We start from the raw sequence: 22,834 nt of genomic DNA, 5'->3' as shown, positions 1-22,834 counted from the left end.
TGGATTATTATAACCGAAATGTCGTGATAAGTGCTCAATAGCTAATTAGTGAGTGTTACTGTGTTGAAACGACGAGTTTTAATCGCTGCCTGGGCTTGACTGTTGGAGTGTAAGGAGGAAAAAAGTCACGAATCAAAAGATCATCTGATCACAAAAGGGCAGGTGCTGCGCGCCACCGGTCCTCGTGCACGCCATTGATGCAGTCTGATGAAGACAAGATGATAATATGCTATAAAGACAAAAAACCTCTCTAAAATATAATTTTTACTATATTTCTGTGAACATCAACAGTCTATTGCAAAACTAGATATGAGAGCCAAGACAGATATCATGAAATCGTGTAAGTCATCCAAAGACAACTCCTGGAGCTACTCCATTGATGATGAATGGGAGAATGACAATGTGGTAGGATGGTTTTGCATGTGCACATTTACTGGCTCATAACTGTGGGCGCAGTAATAAATAAGGCCCATTTGGATCTAATAGCTCCAACATTGTATGGATTTCCAGTCAGTCTCTAAATTACCCTATTGTCAGTGAACATAGGCTTCTCCAGGTTTTATCTGTCAGTGCCACCATCATCATCGTTCTTCTTGGGAAACCATTGATCAGGTTCTGATTAATATATCAATGTTGGAAATTGGACAGGATTTTAATGTAAATTTTATTGTCTTCCAAGTTTGGGGCTCATTAGGAAGTTACATGTTGTTCAGAGTTGTTGTGGTGGGACTCTGGTTCTTCCCCTTATTTGCCTGCCATTAATGGGTGTGTAGAACCAAGCAGTCAACACACCCAGTGGTGCAGGAAGCTCTTCCCCCTGCACACAAGGCTTTCATGACTGTAGAGGAATGCCAACTTGTATACATCTGCATTAGGAATATTTTACTTCTGTTTGTCACCATGCGCTGGCTGCTGATTGGATGCTATGGGCTTGCTTTGGTCAGTCTCTCAGGTAAATGTAAACTCTCACTAACATCATTTTGATTAGCGACAGGAATGTAGCAAATGATGCAAAAATCAATATCAAAATTAGCAACAAATATTGACATTACATGCAGAATATTGTTACAGTGTTATTATAGTCTAGTGCATACCATTGTGCCACTACTTCACACAGTAATTTAGTTGTAATTTTATTTTTTAAGTCTGTATGATCACATCTACACTGCATACAAGTGTTTTGCATGTTATTTTTGACTTGGCTCCATTACCAGCACTTCCTGGCCATCTGGGGGCAAATGAGGAAGTTGCCTTCTGAGACAAAGAGTGTATAAGAACAGTCATTGTCATGTTAATGAACTGATGTCTCCTTGGTTATTTTAATATATTTCTGTGAAAGACACTAAGGTACAATTAAAAGTGACTGTGTCGCTATAACTGTCTCGTAATGTCCAGAAAGTGTTTAACAATTCACCCTCTTTCGCCCCCACAGTGGCTCTACTGGTCAGCCAGAAGCCCCGGTTCTATGGGATGAAAACCAACCAAAAAGTTGTCATTTTCTGTGTGGACTCAGAGCAAAACAAGGAGGTCCAGGTAGAGTGGTTCAAGGCCTCCAACTACACTGTGAAGGCTGAGGACAGAATCCCAGTACAGGCCGGAGGGCAGATCGACATCCAACACCCAGTGAATAACACCTGGATCAGCGCCATCACCATCTACAAAGTGCGCATGAATGACAGCGCAGTGTACTACTGCAGGATGAATGATACATGGGGACCAGGGACCGAAGTGCAAGTTGCCAGTAAGGGGCTGGAACAATATTTCAGCTATTGTAACTGTATGGAGCATGTACTATCTATGTGTGTGTCTTTATTGGTTGCAGAAAAAAAAAAGCAATCTCCACTCCAATCTCAAACCCCATTATATCATCTGACATTTCCCCATCAAGAGGATCAATAAAGTGCTATCTTATCTTATCTTATTTTATCTTATCTTATCTTATCTATCTTATCTTATCTTATCTTATCTTATCTTATCTTATCTTATCTTATCTATCTTATCTCATCTTATCTTGTCTTATATAAGGTCTTATTCAGATCTGATCTACAGAAATACAATGGATCACTACCTTAAGTGTTGCTTTTTTTTAACTAATATCTGCACCAGTATCTGCCATTAGACTTTTTCCCAACACCCACTTCACACACATCTCTCTCTCGCCTCACACAGGAGCCGTCAACCTTGAGCAGGCGGTCTACAGGAGCAAGATGAAGGACGGCCTCATCATCCTCCAGGGCCTGCTGTTGGCCATATGTGTCGCTGCCCCTCTGATACGCAACCATTTACTGGTGAGTGACAAGACGCACTGAACACCAGAGTGAAGTGATCGGACAATGTAAAACTGAGCATGTGTATAACAGTATTCATATCCATTTTATGCATCAAGCTAAATTTAAAGGCTAGAGATAAGGACATGAAACTAATCAACCAATCAGCCGCAGTGGCTGGTGGATTCAGAACTTCATTCTCACCATTCATTTTAATTACTGTTCTGCCAAAGCTGTTATTAGAATAGAACAGAACAGAACAGAACAGAACAGAACAGAACAGAACAGAACAGAACAGAACAGAACAGAATACAATACAACACAATAGAATAGAATAGAATAGAACAGAACAGAACAGAACAGAACAGAACAGAACAGAATAGAATAGACATAGCCATAAAAATGGCTAGTAGAAAAGACATACTCACCAGCCACTGCAAATGTACCTTTATTTTGCTGGTGGTTTGTGTTAATTTCAAGCTTAACTTAAAGATTTTATTTTCATAAGAACTTTATATTCCCCGTTACAGTTATGTTGTACATGCCCTTATTTACTTACGGTTTTCATTTCTTTTTTTTTTTTACAGATGAAGAAAAGGGATTCCATTTATGAGGAGCCTGAAACTGATCACATCTATGAGGTTGGTTGGAATTGCCGTATTAATAATAATTATTATAAAATATAAATCTAGAAACCACTACTATTCATGATTCTGTTTTAATTTTCATACGTATTCTGTAATATGTTCACACATAAACATGTACACACACACACACCATGCTGAATAGCCAGGTTAGACACACACACACACACACACACACACACACACACACACACACACACACACAGGCACACACACACTTCAGTACTTGCTTCAGTGAGCATGCAGCCACAGTCTTTGTCTTATTCTAACACAGCAGGTCTTTCAAGGCCAAGTGTTTTCCTGTCATGTCACTTTATTTCACTGCATGGATGTGAATGTGAGACCCTCTAGTTAGCTCAAATGTTTTTCTTTAGAATGACACCAGAGCTGTGCAAAGCAGCAGTAAAAGAAATGTGTTTTGTATTTTTGTCTTTTTGTAAAACTCATATTGCAAGACGACGATTCAAGATGTTTAAATTTGAATGTGAGCTACTCTGCCATGGCATTGAGCAGCTGTACATCTTTATCTATCAGTCATGCAAATGAAAGCTACAGTACATAGGCCTTAAAACTGATGTACTGATACAACGACTTTTACTGTGCTTTGACTCTTGAACCTTGAAAACCACAAAAGCAGATTGTTGCTTTTAATCTAGGATTCCTCAGGTTTCCTCAGGTTTGTACGCCCTGAATGGGACTCACGCAAAAATAGATGATACGTACTAAAACACCGTCTTCCCATCCCTCTGTCTGACCCAGGGCTTGGCGATCGAGACCTGCGGAGGAGGTCTGTATGAGGAGATCTCTGCATACTCCCAGGCCGGAGGAGCTGAAGCCCCCTGGGAGCAGGACTGAGACCGCTGAGCCGCCCACCGGCTCCCCGCCTCAACACATTTACCATAAGTTACTCAGAGTCTCTAGAGATCGCCCCGGTCAGACATGGACAGGTTTCATTTTCATTCTCAACAAATGAAATGAGTTTTTATCGTTAAAAAAAAACAGTATACTTATTCTACAGTGTTTATATGTGTCATTGTGGTTTTATGCTATTCAGAAGTAGTGGAATGAATATATCATACCTTTATGTGTTGGTGCTGCTTATTGGTGAGATGCTATGCTGAACTCGCATCCGCATGCTGTAAACAAAAATCCGTTTTGCTATGAAGTCCCTTAAAGTGTAATTTAGCCATTCTGCAGCTCAGACTTAAAAAAAAATGTCTTTTTTGGTGCTTCAAGAGGCTTTTATACAAATTGTGTGTGTTTATATGTTTATATGTTGTATCTATGTCTATTTTATCTTGTAGGTGTCAGTACATGGTCATCACAAACCTTTATAAGAGGTAATATTAGTTATCTCTATGTGTATCAGAGCCCCTAACTAAGACCTACATATTCCTTTTGTAAATAAAGAAAATTAGTATCCCCTTATTTTGTGTAAAAGGAGTAATGTAACAACAATAAATCCATTTCCATTTTTCAGAGAAAGTCTTAAATTTTTTTTATTTGCTATAACAGCTGAATAATATAAAAATATTTTCCCATTTTGTTGAATTCACATTCGTTAACTAATCAAGTACGTCAACAAATTAAATTATAAAGCTACAGTATGTCTCATTTGGTACATCAAACAATAAGTTAATTAATAAATACATAAATACAAAAGAAAACAAGTAAACAAACCAACAAATAAATAAATACATAAATAAATAAATACATAAATAAACAGACAAATATTACAGTAAACAAATAAATAAAATAGCAGATAGAATAACAAGTAAACAAACCAACAAATAAATAAATAAATACATAAATAAACAGACAAATAATGAACAAATAAATAAAAAAGCAGCTCGACAGACAGATGGATTTTAGGCGGTGTTGAATGCAGATGAGGCCAGCAAGTCAATTTTCAATAGATGCATTCTGATTTCCTTCCTGATCAGCTCCCATGCCTCAGCACTGTGGCCCTGCAGCAAGAAGATCAATATTATAATATTATCATTAGAAGCATACAGTAGACATTCAACTAAAGCGTCCTAAATCTGATAGATAGATATATAGATAGATAGATAGATAGATAGATAGATAGATAGACAGACAGACAGACAGACAGACAGACAGACAGACAGACAGACAGATAGATAGATAGATAGATAGATAGATAGGCAGACAGACAGACAGACAGACAGACAGATAGATAGATAGATAGATAGATAGATAGATACAGAGGGATAATGCTGACTCACCTTTCGTTTTAGGACGTGTGACAGTCTCTTGAAATACATGTGCAGCTTATTGCTTTTTTTCTGGCTCACCATCTAGATGAATCACAAGTTCAAAATAAAAAAAAAAATTAGCCTATGCCAATTTGCTCTGCATTGCATTCATTCAAAGAAATCTCAACCAAAACGTCTTTTTTTATTATATATTAAGTGTATTTAAGTCTACCTATTTTGTTGACTTGATAAACTTAAGAAACCTAAATGGCACATTATGCTAATATCAGCTGATTCTTTATCAAATTTCCATCCAATACTCTATCAAATGACAGGATATTTCAATATAACGGAAATCAATCAGGAGGCATTGATTCATGGCATGTCCTCAAATATGAGTTTTCCATGTGGACCAGTGATCCCAGGTTAGCAGCCTACTTGTGTGTTTGTACAAGTTATGTTCATCCATGTTGAGACTTACACAGGAGCGCAGGCCCTCCGCCTGCTGGGCTACAACATTGAGGAAGTCGTCCACTGAGCTCTCCTCCCACGACACCGCCTGCTGATCCTCCTCAAACAGCCCAGCCATCTCCTCCAGAGTCTGCACCATGAAGTCAAGCTGGTGCGCAGACTGAATGAGGGAGAGAGGATTGTTTTAAATTGACAATGGATTACAGTATGGATAATAGCACTTTTTGACTGCTGTTGACTACAAAACTGCACTGTTCTCTGTTAGAGCAGATCATTCTTTGTGTGAAAAAGGACGGAAATCAAGTCACATTTCTTTGATTTCTTATATTTTATAGGCTATGTGACGCATGGAATCTGATTTTGGTATTGGGGAAAATCTGTGATGCCCATACTTTATTTTAGACAGTGCATCCAAAAATTGTAACATTGGTTATTGTCCTTCAGATAATCTCTTAGCTGAGTTTCCTGGTGTATTGTAGCTATTGTATTGTTTATTGTAGCTTATTAATGAATTTATGACAAAGTTCAGGATGACTTACTGATGCTGTTGAAGCCTGGGTGTACAGGTTGTCTGGGAAGGGAACCTCTGTGGTGTCCATAGTAAAACTCCCACCCTATATTTCACACACACACGCACACATACACAAACAAACAAATTTGTTGTTAGAAATCATGCCTTAAAGTAAATAGGCAACAGTGTAAATTTGCATCTCATTAAATATTAAATGACTACACATATCATCCTACAGTTATGCCAGGTTCACTCACCATCACTCGCAGCAAAGCCAAAGAACTTTCACTGTGTTGTCCGAATTTATGATCCATCCACCTGCACATCATCGAGAGGCCCTCACTGTGTAGAGTGAGGAAGAAGCAAACAAAGAAAGTCTTGCTGAACATTTTTAAATGTTAAAAATTGCCTTTGCACAAAGCAAATAATCCTTTTTCCAGACCAGTTGTACTGTTTAAGCAGACTCAGTATGCTGCATTTATATTGGAAGCGACGGGACGCACCTATTTCACTTTCCCGACATGATGACACCGGTTGGAAACCAATTAACATGACTGCGGATGGAGTGCGGCTGCAAACAGCATCAAGGTAGAAAGCCAGCATCAACATCATGTCACACATTTTGGAATTTACTTCATATCATTACGAAAAATAACTATGGTAGCCTAATCCTATAATGAAAGAAGATAGAAAGATACACAAATATCACAGCAAAACTTGAAAATATAATGCAGCTACCACATGTAAAACATATGCCATATTAAATCATATAAAGGCTAATAGCCTACCATAGCAGATAAAAATATCATTATAGAAATATTGTATATTATTATAGGCCTATTGAATATTATGATATCAAGTACAGAAATGTGGGCATCCAAAATTAATTATTGGACTTTAATCCCTGTCGCTGATAATGGTTTTAGGCCTATTTAAACCTTCTTTCATTCTGTCAGTCAACAATATATTTATTAGATTTGATATACTGTCGGTTGTTGGCTTTATAGGCTCTTCTGATGCATGTCATCCTCTTCTTGTCACTCTCCACTGCTGTCCGATAAGACACAAATGTCTTAAAACAACAACAAATTCATCAAATTATTGGACTTATACCCTGAGTTCTAACAAAATGCTTTAATGACCTATAGGATTAATGATGACATTTAGGACTGATGATGAAAACCGCACAATAAAGTGGCCTGCGACGCGCTGATGAAATTTCCAAGCAAAGAGAAAACGAAAGTGACTGATCACGTGGCCTACGTGTGGAATGCGCGTCATCCACCTGAACTGAAAGGTGACGTTCCACAGTGTTGAACCAACCGAGCTGCTAATCAAGGAGCTGAAGTGGCGAAGTGACGAAATGGGAGAATCCACCTAACTCTCTTTACCCACCTAGCCTGACATAAACCTGAACACATCATAGTAAGTACAGTATCAAACTGATGTAAAATATTTAAGGATAGGGTGCTTTGAGGGGTTAAGATGAGAGGCATGAATTAATGCTTTTCTGACAATGTTATATTTGTGGTTGTTTGCCTCCTGACATCGCCTGGAGGCCATACGTTCCCTTTTATTCGCCTCTACATCAGTGCCTCAGATGGGCATTTTCCACTACTGCCTTAAGCTGTAGGCCTAACCATTTTTTTCTAATTCTCTTCCCACCTGTTCACAATTTCCTGTGAGATAGCACATGATAGAGACATGCCATTTGGCAAAATGATAGAAAGGCCTATTGGTGGTGGCTTCTTACTCAAGAAAGATGACCCTGATAGGCCAGATGGTGGCGCTAAATACAAATGCACAGCCTACTCTCATTACAATTAGAAGGCCATAACTCCCACACCGTGAGTCCGACTGACACCAAACGTGGTCTACACATGTACCGGACGTGCTCTATTACTTTACCAATAGAAACACCTATATCTAACATATTGGATTTTCTACAATTATGACTTTCAAAAAATAAAAATAAAAATAAAAGAAAAATCGAAAATTGCATTCAGTGTTTTGATATCTTTGATAGTTTGACTGATACTAGCCAATTAAGTTTCAAGCAGGTATGGCCTTTATAAAATTGGCTATGACTCATTGACTGCTCTTTTTCGTTGAAATCTGTCATTCTGTGTGGTCAGTGCAGGAGATCTTGCTGCAGACTGTGCTGGTTTCATTTACACATGCAGTGTGAATTAGTCTTTATTAGTATATTTAATGGAAAGGAAATCTGCTACCACGCTGCATTGTTTTATTATATAGGGTGTTTTTTAAAAAAAAAAATCATTATTATTTTTGTGTTAGATTTGTTAAATAAAAATATCTAATTATTTGTTGATTTACAGTAACGTTGACAGTCTTTTCTGTTTGGATTTCCTGTAAGCTATTTGTAGCTGTCCTTGTTGGTATGGACACCCAATGGCCCTCACCCACAACGTCATTTATATTTAATTGTACCGTATTTTGTCAAAGGGTGGAGATATGGCATTGCTTTGTCACTTGGATGAAGTTGAGATCAAAGCTTTTGGAGCTGTGTTGTCAGCCTGTCTGGGCTGTACTTGCTTGTCGCAGACAGGAGAAGGTACATGAAGTCCTCACATGTCAGCAAATGGAACAACATCAGCACGTCAAAAAAAGTTGTGATGCCTTTGTCGTTCCTCGTAAAATCGGAAGTTATAAATACGACTTGTTGCGCATTCAAGTGCTTTTGGTCAGAAATAATAACAAATAAGACCCTGTAACAGAGGTATTTTTTTGGTGCCTGTTATTTATTTTGTCAATGAAGTGGTATAGAGGTACTTTGTGCTGCATTGTGTGCAGAATTCAGAGGAGAAAATGTGCATTGGACATGTAATTGATGTTTTGATTCATTCATAAAAATGAGGGACAACTAAGGGTTAAACAAAGAGCAAAATATAAACATACAGCAATACTAATTATTGACACAAGAAGCCAAACAATATAATCATAATATAGGCTACATCACTTATACCAGCAATTGTTGACTTTGCTTCCACACTGTCTGTTCCCCAATTCCGGGCAGACCTTGAAGGCAGCATTGGTCTAGTACTGTACCCATGATGCATCTGTCCTCAGCTGGCTGATGACAAGCGTCTCACCGCTCGAGAAAACAACCCATAATTGTCTTTTTTTAAGACGTTATATTTCAAGAATTGCGATGGAAAACGACTGTATGGATTGAATAACATTTGTCTGACCATTTATTAAGTTTACAATCACTGACAGAAGCTACACCGCCGTCTTTGGACTGTAATGGCAAGTTAGCCAGCCCATTCGGTAAGTAGGCTAGCTAATGTGCTAGCAGTGTGGCTAGTTAGCAATGTCACGTTAACGTTAATTCACAGTGTCATGTTTTAATGATATAAGTGCTGTTCAAGTCGTGGTATAGTCAGCTGGTTTGCTCTTTCCTTGTTTGATGCTCCTAAGTATTTTGATCCGCTTCTCTACCAAGCTTCAATGCCTACAACACCCAACTTACAGGCTAAAGTTGTCTGAAATTGTCAAGTCCTTCATAAATATTATTATATCAGCCTAGCTGTCTGTCAGTCGATGCTTGGCGATTGCAGAGAGCAGGGTTTAGGCTTAACGTTAGCAAACGTGTATTATAACCATCTTGGCTGGTGGACACAGTGCTTTTACTTAACCACCTTATAACGCTAAATTCCATAAGTGTTAGACTTAACATTTTGTATTTTGGTTAATAAGAGGGTCCTTTAGAGCTGTCTAATCTGTCTGTGATCATTTCACGGAGTCTGGATGGTATGCTATCATGATCCTGATTTACAACTCGCTGTACTTTTTCATGGGGGAAGTTAGTTCTCCACCATTTGTAGCTACTTCCCTGCAGACAGCTCCTTTAATCAGCGTCTCACATGACTTGGTTACAAAGTGGCTACTCACTGAAACTCCCAGACATGAAATTGCAGTTAGTCTATATCACAGAATACAGTCTTGTGATGGAATATATGTAATGGTAGCTGGGAGACAAACCTATTGGCAGCATAAAGTGTAAAAAAATAATAATTTCACAATTGTCATGTGCCTTGTCATCCTGGGTACACAGGCACACACTGTTTACTCAACTGAAATGTGTCAAATGTCATTTCAGCAGGGAAGTAGACTTGAATGTAGTTGTAAATAGAGACACTTGCAATTTGAAAAGGGCTCATTGTTGGATAAGCCTGTTATGGCTTACACATATAGAGGGAATAGTTTGTTTTTGTGTTTCAGTGTGCCATGTGGGAGTAAATCTTCTCTGGAGGTGCCATGCTAGCCACACAGACACCGGATGCGCCACTACAGGCTAAAGATGTCAAACAGGTAAGACAGCAGCTTGGTCCTACTGTTGCGCAAGATCTTGTTACTCTGTAAGATTCTGCTGCTCTTATTGTACAATTGTTTTCCTTTGCTTGCCATTAGTTAGTGTTTGCAAACATGACCAAGTCGTTCTGAAAGCTAGTATCCAGAGAACCGACTGTGATGACATCAAATTACCCTTTCTTGATCCATCTTGTGAAGGGCTCATTGCATGAGTGGAATATGGTCTCAATAAAAAATGTAAAATGCAAGTCTCCTTAAAAAACGATCCAAGGCACACTGTAGGGTTTGTGCAAAATTAAAATGCCTTTATTTTACATGGCAATATGTATTTAAAATGACCAACGCGTTGCGACCGACATAGGTCTTCATCAGGGTCATTGTCAGCAGTAGCTTACACACCTATATTGTGTTACACTAATGAGTTGAGTGGGAGGATGGTTCTCTATCAATGTGCGAGCCTATTGGTCAAAAAACAAGGAAGTGATACATCATCAATAGAAAGGAGAAAGAAGGAAGAAAGAAGGAGGAGGGAAGAAAGAAAAGGGGAGGGAAGGGGGATGGAAGGAAGTGAAGAAGAGAGAGAGGAGATGAGAGCAGGGGTAAATCTAAATCATTAAAAAGAAGATAGATATAATGTGGCTACCAAGTCAAGGTGGACCTAATCCTTTCCTTATGTACACATGATGAATTCCTCAATCTATAACCTGGTCCACATTTTTCTGTTCATAACTACAAACACATATTGACTACACAATCACCTTAACCATCAATAGTTCCATATATTAAAATACAATTTTTATATTATTCCTGAAGTGATATTTCACAGAAAAGGAGAAAAGTCTGTCTCATCATTGAGGCCGGGGTATTTCGTTGCTTTCAGTTGTACAATCCAAAAGGTCTCTCGTTGGGAGTAGTCTTTTTAGGTGGTTGCCTCCTCTAATGTCCTTTTCAACAACTTCTAACACCATGACTTTCACTGTATTAGGGTTGCCATGTCCCGTTTGCACATAATGTAATGCCATAGCATAATCAACATTCTTTGTGCAGATGGCATTTTTATGTTCTGCAACTCGGTCTTTTAGTCTTCTTTTTGTTCGTCCTACATAGAAACAACCACAGGGGCACTCCAGTCTATAAACAACATGTGTGGTGTTGCAATTGGCAAAGTGTCTCATTTGATATGTGCAAGATGTGCTCCCATCTTGAAAATGATTCATTTCCACGACATTATCACAATGATTGCAACTCCCACATTTAAAAGTTCCGCGGGGCTTTTGTAGCCATGTTGTTCGTGTGGGTGGGGGAAGATAGCTCCGTACCACCTTGCCTCTCAGGGTCGGTGCGCGTCTGAATAAGAACATAGGTGGTTCTGTGAACAGTGGTTGGAAAGATACGTCCCTCTGAAGAATGTTCCAATTGCGTTTAATGATGTTTCTTATTTGAGATGCTTGTTCGCTGTATTGCGTTGCAAAATATCTTTTTGAAGACTGGTATGGTTTCTTTTTGGTTTGGAGTAACTGTTTTCTATTTAAGGACTTAGCTCTTTTGAAGTGATTTTTCCACTGTATTTCTTTTGTATCCTCGTTCAGTGAAGCGGTTCGCCATGTCTGTAGCCTTGTCCACAAACTCTTCCTCTGTGTCACATATACGTCTTAGTCGTTGGAACTGGCCAAATGGAATGTTGTCTATAAGAGTCTTTGGATGGAAACTATCGGCCCTTAAGATTGTATTTCGATCAGTGGCTTTTCGGCCTTTCTTACCCTTTCTTGATCTTCTCACTTGCCAACATGTGGGAGATTGACTCTGTGGGCTCTTAGGATGGATTTTTGTTTTAAATAGTTGAACAATATGCTGTCACATCTTTGATTAGGCCTATAGCATTGTATTGTATGTTGTAATTATATTAAAACATTTTAACCGTACAAAAAATTGTACAAAATTAGGCCACTTTGAGTATTGATCTTGGAACCTTCTAGTGATCCACTCACTTACCTGCTTATCTTTTCAATGTGATTATTTTATAAGGCCTTGATAGGCTTAATAGACAACTTGATGCTATTAAAGAGGTTAGACAGGTTAGAGAGTCAAAGGCAAACGGTTTGCCTTTCATCATATCAAAGAGAAATAAGGACAAAAGAGTGGAAAATGAATGGCAGACTCTGCTCAGTCAGTTATTAAATTGAATATATGTGTGACTGCTATTCATAGTTATTGTTAAACTGCTGTAGTTGTTAGTTTTATGCATTTCAGAGTAGGCTAGTAATGGGTAAGCAGCAATGCTTTGCAGACAAGATCTGTAAGTGTTTGTGTATGCTACTAAGCTTATCTGCTGACTCACTGAACTAATGCATTGTGAACTTGGTCTTCACATTCACTCCTTTGACAAACTTATACAATTCTAGGATTGAAGTATTCATTCATCATTTTTATCTGTGGGAAAGAGGAAGCTAGAAAAGCAGACAAGGAATTTGCCTTTTTGAAAGATCTATTTTAGGCTTGGAGCTCAAGTCCTGCTGTGAAAGTTTTGTTCACAAGCACAGCAGCAGGTTGTTACAGTGTCTAATGTGGAGAACACACAGCCCATAGCATTTCAGACTGTCAAGTGTTGATGAATAATCTCTCTAGGTCTATAACTTATTGCATAATGTAGGCAGGTTTAGTACACGTTCATGTTCTTTTTCCACCAGTGTCAGCTGACAGCAGGTGTCATGTGTTGGTAGGTAAACTACATGCCGTGTTTCATAGCCACATGGCCAATGACCCCACTATATCTGATGACAAATCTTTTCCCACATTTTGTTGTCATTCAGCAACACTTGTGTTATGCTATATTTCTACCTTGCATGAAAAAGGCATCTCATTAATGTGTATGTGTAGGCTATTATTGTAGTTAATGCCAATATTGGTTTTAATGAGTAACCCAACCCAAGTAGCCAGCTTGCATCTCAACATCAGAACCACACCTTAGTTGATTTCTGTAGAAGGAAACGAGGAAGCTGTTGATAATTCCATTTCCCACGCATTCAACCTCTAGCACATCAAAGAGAAGTTGGCACTGTCACTCAAGGCCCTGCAGAAGCGATATGTAACGTCAGATTCTGTGGTGACCAGCGAGGATGGCGATGCTAACCTCCTCTGCTGCGCCCTGGAGGCCATTTTCATCCACGGCATCAAGAGCAAGTACATCCGGTCTGAGGTTGGGAGCCGGAGTAGGAAGGGGGACCGGGGACCCCTCCCCCAACCTTTCTTCTGGAGCCTGCTCAAGACCGTCACCCACCGGTGAGTGGAAGTCAGAACAAGGGCACATTTACAGATAATAGGACTTCATTAAATTGTACATCTGTTAATCACTGACACTACTGATTTTAAATTGTTCTCTAAAAGCCTAATCACTTTTGATAAGGTACTGTCTTACATGGCGTGATACCTTTCGAAGTAATGTCACGGTATAATTACATAACATGCTCTGTTACCTTCCCAGGGATGTGATTACGGAGCTGGAGAAGCTTAGCTTTGTGGGCACGGATGTGGGCCGTTGCCGGGCATGGCTGCGTCTGGCCCTCAACCATGGCCTGCTGGAGTGCTACCTTGCGTCGTTGTTTCGGGAGGGCTCCAAGCTGCAGGCCCACTACCAGCCCACTGCCCTGCTCCTGAACCCTGAGGAGCGGGAAGTGCTGCTCAGCTACCTCCAGGGTCTGGCCTCACTCACATTCAGCCTCTCTTACAAGTCAGCTGTCCTCAACGAATGGACCACCACCCCTCTGGCTCTGGCCGGACTCTGCCCCATGTCCCAGGCAGACGCACTCGACCTGCCCCTCAATGGAGGAGACCCCGCCATTTCCAGGCCCGTGCGTAAAGAATCGTGGGATACGGTGTCTCAGTCGTCTGGCTCATCAGATGCAGTGGATGTGCAGAGAGGATGCCCTGGCGTGCTGGTGGGGAGGGGAACCGGTGTATTGCCGGAGGGTAGGACTGCACTCAATTCATCTAACTTGAGCCTTGACACCACCGGCTCCTCTCAGCTCTCATCCAGCCTGAGCTCTGACAGCCTCCTGCAGGGGCAGGACCCCCGCAGCCCGGCTGGGGAGCAGTGGTCCTCCTGTGACCTGGACATGTCCCCCAACATCAACAGCAGCACCAAGAGGCCACTCAAAGAGTACGTGTTGTGTGTGAGCTGTGTGGTTGGATACATTGACTCGTAACTGTCTGACTGCTATAAGATGAATGGTATTGTAGTTAGAGTGGGGTCTGTTATTAGTGAACATTCACTTTTTGTGTGTGTTGCCAAAAATGTTCAATGATTTCTAAGAAAGAGTCTAAGAGTCTTTTAGTCAATACACATAGGAATTTTTAATTCAGAGTTCAGAAATCTTAAACCATGAATTTTACTGTACAAATAGGCAGTTATAAGCTACTCTGATTCATTGTCAGCTCACATTGATTTCACTGTCATGTGTCATGTCTCATGTCTCTGCAGTATGCCGACTGACTTCCGGGAGAGCGGCCATTGCAGTCAGGACTCTATGCGTGAAGACTCCTTTGTCTCCAGCACGGGTCCGGACCACTTCTCTGAGACCGCCACTTTCAGTGGCTCTGACAGTGAGACCCACGGTCCCACTACACCCTTCCCAGACCTCACAAACCAGGCCCCAAACTCGATGCTTCCCGATTTAGAACCACCATCTCAGCCATCAATCAACGAAAACCATCCCAACCAGTTTCCCTCGGAAGAGTGCTTTAATACCTCCTCTGAAATACACTCAGACACTGACATGCCCTCCACCGTCAGCGAGCCTGTGGAGAGAATAGACACGACCAGTACCGAGGAGAATACTGAGCTCATCCAGAAGGAGAGGGAAGTAGAGAGTTGTGCAGAGAGCAGCTCAGAGCCTTCAGCAAATGTACGCCCATGCCACTCCAACAGCATTCTCAGCAGAAAAATGTCCTCAGATTCCCTATCAGTAAGTGCATTTGCAGAATATCTATTGGTCGAAATGATGCATGCTCACAAAACCACAGGCCTCACTTGGCCTCTGTCTGTCAGATCCCATCATAAGATTGACTTTAACCACAGTCCAGTCTTTCCCGTAAATGTTATGTGATGTTTACTGTTGTCCGTCACTGTGATCCATTAATTCATGAAAGCATTTTGTTCCACTGTGTTGTGGTTCCGGAGTACAGCTTAAGACAGAACTACCTCAAGTAGAGTAAAATTGAACTTTTCTGCTTGTATATTATCAGGGTGGGAAATTAACACTAGCCATACTAAATGTTGGCAAATTTTGGCTCTGGCTGGTAGGTCTGTCTGCTCTACCAGCTGCTCTGCGAGATAATGTGCTATCATTAGTCCACTTGTGTTATAAACATGTCATTTATTGGTATAAGAGTACGCATATTCAGTTTGCATTAGTGAAGATGGTGGCAAAATTGTGCTGATATACAGTATATATAGCTATTACCAGAGAAATAGACCATGCACTCCAGTTTCACTTGGTCCTTGCACTACTCTCAACCCAAAGATGCATGAAAAAACGGGAATCACTCTTTAACATACTGTTCTCTGCTCACTGAACTATACACTCGACTCAGTCTGTCCCATTTAAAGAGTCAGTCTGTTATGAAAATCTTGTTTGCTGGAATAACAGTGCAAGTATGTGATAAACTTCTCTCCTTCCTATTTGGTGTATTAGTTAACAGCTCATCACAGCGTAAAGAAACCTCTGTCATTCACATTGCAGCATTCCCATTCCTGGATCTCAGAGGACGATATCTACAAGCCCCATCTGGAGGAAGTGTCGGACATGGACGAGTTGTCAGCTAGTATCAACGGACTGAGCGCTCCTGCGCCTGAGCCCAAGATCTCTCCGTCACCTCCCAGCGTAATCCATCGCAGACAAATAGGTATTTTATGTCCATATGTGTGTTTTTTGGAAAACGGAATGAAACAATGCAATATTTGGTGCAGTAGTGAATGTTATGACGACGCAAGGTGGTGTGATTTTTTTTATTTTTTTAAATTGTCTGCCCATGGTAAAACAACAAGTTGAGCAGAGCTAGTCCATTGTCTTCATTACGTCTACGTTACGTTACAGCAGATTGTGTTATTAGCTGTTGGGGACTGAGCTTGTCTTATGAAGAATTTTGAAAAATAATTAAGGTAAAACTATTGACAGACTTTGAAAAGGAAATTAAAGTCTAAACAAGACATTTGTCTCGATAGACTGGATTCTACCCATCAGTGCGAGAGGAGGTTGTTGCAAATTAGCTTTAATTTATGTAACTAATTTAGTAAATTATATGGTGAGAACAGAGATGGTGAGAAATGTGACCAGTCTCCCTCAGTAGAGTACATTAGAGAGAAGTGTTTGTACTGTTGAGAATTAGTTATCACACTAGCTGTAGGGCCAGTATAGAGAAGTTGCATTCATGAGATGAATTTTGGACAACTTTATAATCCTACTCCACCAGGTCAAAAAGTTTCTTTCCATATAGAGAGACAACCATTTCAGCATCTAGTGAGGCAATAGGGGAAAGCACAATATTTAGCAGGGAATATTGGACGGAAAAACAACTACTGTCGTTTTTTACAAATTATTGCCATTTTATTTCAGTAAATAATCAAATTAATTGTCAATGCATAGATCATTTTAACTCAGTCCTTTGGCTTATGATTTTCCTCATTTGCCACAAATGAGTAAAAAAATGAGTAAAGTGTGTGGGGACCAAAACTGAATGGTTTTGGACACGACAATCACAGAAAAGCTTCATTAGGGCAAAGTTTCTACATTGTATACCCCTCAATTCCTGTACTCAGAACTGATATCTATACTGATATAGATTCTATAACTTCCTTTTTTCAGGGCTTCATTTTTAGAGGTACTTCCTCATTACTGTTCAGCTTTGCAGAAATATGATAAGCTTATCTTTCCACCACTGCTTCCTCTAAATTTTTATTTGTTGATTACCATGCTTGTCTTGTGACTTGAAGATCAGATATACTTGTGAAACCAGTTTTGACACAACCAAAATAGTCTCTAGCTGTCATTTGGCCTCCTCAAAATGAAAATAAACCTAAGGCCAAGCCAAATAATTTATGCCGACTCTTTTCCCTTTCCCATCACCTTCTTCCTCTGTCTGCCAGGGCTGTCTAACCCGTTCAGGGGCTTGCTGAAGCTTGGTCACCTAGAACGACGTGGTGCAGTGGGAATGTGGCGGGACTACTACTGCGAGCTGTCACCCTTCGAGTTCCGCCTTTACCTCAATGCGGAGGAGCGCACGTGCTGCGACAACTGCTCCCTGGTGCGCTGCGAGGACGTTCGTCTCACCCTGCCCGAGGGCCGATTTGAGCTGGCCTTTCCTGGGAAGCGACTCTACCTCCGCGCGGCCAATCGCGATGAAGCCGAGGACTGGGTGGACCGGATAGTGGAGGCTGTCAACAAATGCCGCCCAGCACCTCGCCGGGACGACCAGTGGGAGGTGCTGCAACCCTCCGATGAGAATGGTCTGGATGAGCCTTCCTTTTCATCCCCGTCCTCTGCCCCCTCCAGCCCTGAGCGAGGCTTATCATCCACAGACACAGGGACGGGTGGAGGGCAGCAGGCGCCGCCTCCTCCCCCAGAGGAACTGGACTGGACACGGACCGCTGATTTGGAGCCGGACGCCATCAAAGAAGCTGTGCTGTACTTCTCCACAGATCCTGAGGCTCGGACATGGTTACCTCTGGTCTTCTCCCTCTCCTTGGAGGCCGTGAAATGCTTCCGGGTGCAAGAGGGGAGAAAGTCTCTGTGGCTAACCCACCCCATTGAGGGAATCCGGGACGTGGTGCCTGACGTCTCCCTGGGAGGACCGGCCTTCTTCAAACTCTTGACCTCCAGGGAGACCCTTAGGCTCAGGGCGGAGAGCCCCGAGGAGGCACGCTCTTGGAGGGGTCTGATCCGTGGAGCTCTGGACTCCTACCTGGACAGTGGGGATGACGGGGGCTCCGATGAGCCAGCTGTAGTAAGCCTTGGGGTGGGAGGCAATATCCACAGGCTGGTGCAGCACAGACTGAAAGGGGATGGAGTGCTGCTCGCTCATCTATGCACCATGGCCTCAGAGAAGGGGCTGGACACTCAGAACTTCAAGTGTGCAGGTGATTTTTAAGCTTGGTTCCTCCTATTTGTCAACTTGTTAATTAAGGAAGTTGTGTGTGTGTCTGCTTATGCACACATGAGCTAGAGCATGCCTGTGATTGAATGTGCAAGATTGAGTGTGAATTTGTGTGTGTGTATGGGTGGATGTGTGAGTCAGAGATTGATATCCTGTGTGTCCTGTGCAGGGTGCCCTAAGCAGATCGGCCTCTCCCTGGGCAGAGCCAGGTTATGTGAGTTCTCAGGCCAGTACTACTGTGAGTCCTGTCACCATGGTGACACCTCCATCATCCCTGCCCGCATGGTGCACAACTGGGACCTCACGCCACGAGAAGTGGGTCCAAGCACACACACACACACACACAAATCACATTTTAACTATGCATGTACAAATTACTACTAGTACTGTTGTCAGATATCGGCTGATACCATGCTAAAATAGAGTATCTGAATCAGATAATTTCCTTGATATTAATATTAGATACCAAGAGCTTTGTGTAACATATTAGATCAGTGAAGGCCCACCATAGGATTGAACTCTTTCTTGAGCTACTGTCCATCCACTACTGGCTTTGGTTTTGCTTTAAAGGTATTGCTTAATGTATTGTGTATGTTATGTATGTGATTAAGGATGTAGCAAGTTTGATCAACACTCTTGTTCAGAGTTTTATGCATACGCATTGAGAGCATGTGGTTGCAAACGTTTAATAATGCCCCCCTCCTAGTTATAACCATACAGGTCGACCCTACATGATGTGTTCTGTGTGTGTGTGTGTGTGTGTGTGTGTGTGTGTGTGTGTGTGTCCAGGTATCCAGGAAGGCGCTGAAGCTGCTGGATCAGATAGAGCAGGAGCCCCTGCTGAACCTGGAGCAGTTGAACCCGGAGCTGGTGGAGCACGCTGAGCTCATGGCCCAGGCTCACAGCCTGCGGCAGAGGCTGCGCCTGCTGGGGGACTACCTGCTCACCTGCCGCAGCGGCGCCTGCAAGAAGGTTCAAGCCAGGTGTGTGTGTGTGTATTCATTTTGCATAACTGTTCCTGATTTTTAAGACTTTAGTAAAATGTAAATGTCAAGATATTTAGAAAATATATCTATTTTTATTTTTTCGTTTGTGTATTTTCTTTCCAGAATGAAGCAGCGGACGTACCTGTTGGAGTCGAGCCATCTGTACAGTGTCTTGGACCTACGACAGGTATCCTGCTACCTTTAATTAGCAAAGATTCTTTATTGTTATTACCAAGAAAATTTGGGTGGATTTTCTCGCCAGTAGTGTGCCACTTTGAAATAAACCCTCATATGTGTGTGTGTGTGTTTTCAGATAGCAGAGGGCCAATACGAGGCCTTCCTGAACACATTGGTGCGATTTGCCTCTAACCACGTGCACCACTGTGACCTGTGCACTCAGCGTGGCTTCATTTGCCAGATATGCCACGCCAGTGACATCATCTTCCCGTTTCAGTTTGACAACACCACCCGGTAGGCTAACCCGGGCCATCTGGACTGGTCTCAGACTGGACCCTGACTCACTGACATCTGGGTTTATAAAATCCTCTGACAGTCTTCCTCCTTTCCTTCACTCCTTCCATCCATCTTTCCTGTCTTACCACCTTACACCACCTTTCTTATTGCCATCCTCCCTCACTCGCTCCTACCTCTCTCCCTCACCCCCTTGCTTGCCTCTTTCTTTCATTCATTCATCCCCATGTTTATTTTGTGTGTATGTTGGGACATAATTTGTAGTTAGAGCCAACCCTAATGCTTCATAATTCTACTAAGAACAAGCTACATTTGATCTTACATTTAGGGCTTGGTATCAAAAATTATACCTTTTCATCTAATGCCTACCACTACAATTATTTGTTAGCAATTTTAAAGCATCAACCAAATACATTTTTATTTTTACAGTAAGAACTCATGTTTTCCTTTGTGGGCATTTCATTGAGGAATTGTGCGTCAATTGTGCATGACCCGAGTCTGTTTAGAGAAGCAAACATACAGCAAATGATTCATTCTAGTGCAGAAATGTGCTTTCGTTCAGCAAAGAAAAGGTAACTGAAATCGTTGTTCTTGATGTGGTACTGAACCAGTTTCAGTTTGTAAAATTATTCAGCTTTCTTGAAATACCCATTCTCTCTCTGACCCAGGTGTAAAGATTGTAAGGCTGTGTTTCACTTGGCCTGCAAGACCCGCTCGCCCGCCTGTCCGCGCTGCCTGCGGCTCAAGAAATACCTGGAGAGGGATCTGCAAGACTGAGCCGATCCAGCGGAGCGGGGCGGAGCTGTGCGGTTTCACCTGGCTTGCCGTTAGCGGCCTCCCGTCAGACTGAGCACCTTTCCCAGGAAGCTAGAAGCCCACCGATGGAAAGAAATGAACAAAAGAAAACTGAAACTCTAAATCTAGCTTTCACATGAACTAACCTCAAGTGCAATTATGAAGTGTGACTTTCCCTAACTGACGGAAAAACACGACCCACTGAAGAGGACGGTGTAGGAGCCAGAGCGCTACAGTAGCTAGGCTCTGTTGCACTAATGTAGAGGCACAGCAAGCCTTGTTTATTGACATGATGCTGACACAATGCAGCCAACTGTTACTGACCGGTAACTTTCATACCTCTCTGAATTCTGATTCAGCCACGCCACGGCATCAAATGAAGGATTGAATCATGGTGAAGGTTGCTGCCAAGAGTCTTATCCAGTACGCTCATTTTTTACATTGTGGGTTTTTACATTGTTTGTGTCAAGTGCAACTTTTTTTTAAACCATTATGTTTCATGTAAATCATGTTTACAAGAAATGCTCTGCAGTACATTCTGCATTTCTCTTGGATGCACAAAGAAATACATTAGTCACTTGCTTAAACGTAATCTTCACACAATGGGCTGGGGTACATGCAAAATAATAAAAGAGCACTTGAAATGTTCTAATGTACAGATTTTGATTGTGCCTTCTTTTTATTTAAGCTTTACACTCTTTTCCTCTGCTGTGTCACTAATATAGTGCCAAAAAGCATTGCAAAGAATTTTTAGACTCCATGGCTGTTTTTTTTCTAATTGCCATAAGCATATTAAGATGATATTGTGGTTGAGTGTTGGATGCTATGTGTAAGACTGGAAAGTTTGATTTGTGTGTATGTAAAAACCAGTTACCAAGATGACATTGTGGAATGTTTCTCATTGTCTTAGCATACCTACTCAATTCTTTTGAGCACACAAAATGGCAATGATATGTGTCTATTTTAAGATTCAGACCTATATGTCAGCCCTAAAAGTTTAGAGGGGAGATTTAAAATAATATTTTGTGTTGAGCCATACTGAGATGATTAATAAAATGTCTCACGTGCGTAAATCATAAATGTGCAGTAGCAAAGAAAAGATTTTGTTTTAAAAAATATATATATCTTGGGAGATAGATTGAGTACTTATCGGAATGACTGGATTTCTCAATGTTTCTGAATTCATAACATTCGTATTCTCTGATGTTTTGCATATTTGCACTTAGGTATGACTGTTAAAGGGATATTTCAACTAGAATTTAGTTGTAATGTCCTCTAGCACATGAAGTTAATTTCATGTAGAGATGACAGGCAGGTCTTACCCCTAAAACAAACTTTTATTGCTGCCAAATACTGTTCCTTTACATTCTTCTCAGTTCCTTTTCATCTCTTGAATATTTGCATATGCTGCATTGAGTTAAATGGTAGAATTATCTTAGATACAGAGAAATATCTAACAAAGTGTAATCATAGAAGGCCAAGGTTTACTTTTCAAAAGTCCATTGTGCCGCATTTTGATATTATATTCAAAACATATCACTTGGCAAATGCCAGCTGTTGCCCAACGCTAAAACAAAACGTTCTGGTTTGTATTTTCTTTTCTGTCATCTCATTTATTATGTACCCCGTACAGTAATTATTATTATAAAATAAAGAAATGCCAATGTTATTTTCTGAGTCCCCTTTGTTCTAGGCATTTCTAGACAAGATCATTTCCTACAGATTTGGGTTATGAACCATCAGGTTGAATTTTGTAGATTTGGAATATTTAACTACTCATCTTCCTGTTGCAACTGTGGCAATCTATGCCTTTTTAAGATGTGGTCACGCCATATGCAATCTGGTAAACTTCCAATGAATGGATAACAATATATGGCTAAACAGCGCCACCATGTGTGGCAATGAGGAAATGTTGAATAAATGGTCAGCATATCTCACAATCTTTGAATCATAAGAATAAGACAGAAAGCAGTCATCCACTTTAATCTTG

At 41.1% G+C, this 22,834-nt stretch overlaps 3 protein-coding genes across 3 annotated transcripts; 2 read left to right on the top strand and 1 right to left on the bottom strand.

Moving 5' to 3' along the window:
* The first annotated feature begins 811 nt into the window (after positions 1–811).
* cd79b (CD79b molecule, immunoglobulin-associated beta) lies at positions 812–4,486 on the top strand. The gene is made up of 5 exons (XM_071925189.2): positions 812–952; positions 1,433–1,741; positions 2,170–2,288; positions 2,855–2,908; positions 3,671–4,486. Exons 1-5 carry the CDS (start codon positions 835–837, stop codon positions 3,764–3,766), a joined length of 696 nt encoding a protein of 231 aa, XP_071781290.2. The 5' UTR covers positions 812–834; the 3' UTR covers positions 3,767–4,486.
* A 293-nt stretch (positions 4,487–4,779) lies between these two features.
* ifnphi4 (interferon phi 4) lies at positions 4,780–6,498 on the bottom strand. The gene is made up of 5 exons (XM_071925184.2): positions 6,367–6,498; positions 6,138–6,212; positions 5,609–5,758; positions 5,158–5,229; positions 4,780–4,878 (listed from the first exon to the last, which is right to left on the bottom strand). Exons 1-5 carry the CDS (start codon positions 6,496–6,498, stop codon positions 4,780–4,782), a joined length of 528 nt encoding a protein of 175 aa, XP_071781285.1.
* Positions 6,499–9,213: 2,715 nt separating this feature from the next.
* plekhm1 (pleckstrin homology domain containing, family M (with RUN domain) member 1) lies at positions 9,214–22,504 on the top strand. Its single transcript, XM_071925182.2, has 12 exons — positions 9,214–9,400; positions 10,355–10,444; positions 13,479–13,723; positions 13,926–14,600; positions 14,922–15,405; positions 16,183–16,345; positions 17,586–18,575; positions 18,762–18,907; positions 19,382–19,575; positions 19,702–19,765; positions 19,892–20,049; positions 20,718–22,504. The coding sequence occupies exons 2-12, from the start codon at positions 10,391–10,393 to the stop codon at positions 20,824–20,826; spliced, it is 3,282 nt and encodes a 1,093-aa protein (XP_071781283.1). The 5' UTR covers positions 9,214–9,400; positions 10,355–10,390; the 3' UTR covers positions 20,827–22,504.
* The last annotated feature ends 330 nt before the right edge of the window (positions 22,505–22,834 follow it).

Source organism: Centroberyx gerrardi, chromosome 20 (genome assembly GCF_048128805.1).
Source record: "Centroberyx gerrardi isolate f3 chromosome 20, fCenGer3.hap1.cur.20231027, whole genome shotgun sequence".
NCBI classification, from domain to species: Eukaryota; Metazoa; Chordata; class Actinopteri; order Beryciformes; family Berycidae; genus Centroberyx; species Centroberyx gerrardi.
This window is presented reverse-complemented; position numbering and strand designations above follow the sequence as displayed.

Coding starts and splice junctions, on each gene's coding strand:
- ifnphi4 (XM_071925184.2), bottom strand. CDS start 6,498: ATGTTCAGCAAGACTTTCTTTGTTTGCTTCTTCCTCACTCTACACAGT. Junction 6,213..6,366: donor TGGCTTTGCTGCGAGTGATG/GTGAGTGAACCT, acceptor TGTGAAATATAG/GGTGGGAGTTTTACTATGGA. Junction 5,230..5,608: donor CGGAGGGCCTGCGCTCCTGT/GTAAGTCTCAAC, acceptor TGATTCATCTAG/ATGGTGAGCCAGAAAAAAAG.
- plekhm1 (XM_071925182.2), top strand. CDS start 10,391: ATGCTAGCCACACAGACACCGGATGCGCCACTACAGGCTAAAGATGTC. Junction 13,724..13,925: donor CTCAAGACCGTCACCCACCG/GTGAGTGGAAGT, acceptor TTACCTTCCCAG/GGATGTGATTACGGAGCTGG. Junction 18,908..19,381: donor GGGACCTCACGCCACGAGAA/GTGGGTCCAAGC, acceptor GTGTGTGTCCAG/GTATCCAGGAAGGCGCTGAA.
- cd79b (XM_071925189.2), top strand. CDS start 835: ATGACTGTAGAGGAATGCCAACTTGTATACATCTGCATTAGGAATATT. Junction 953..1,432: donor TGCTTTGGTCAGTCTCTCAG/GTAAATGTAAAC, acceptor TCGCCCCCACAG/TGGCTCTACTGGTCAGCCAG. Junction 2,909..3,670: donor AAACTGATCACATCTATGAG/GTTGGTTGGAAT, acceptor TGTCTGACCCAG/GGCTTGGCGATCGAGACCTG.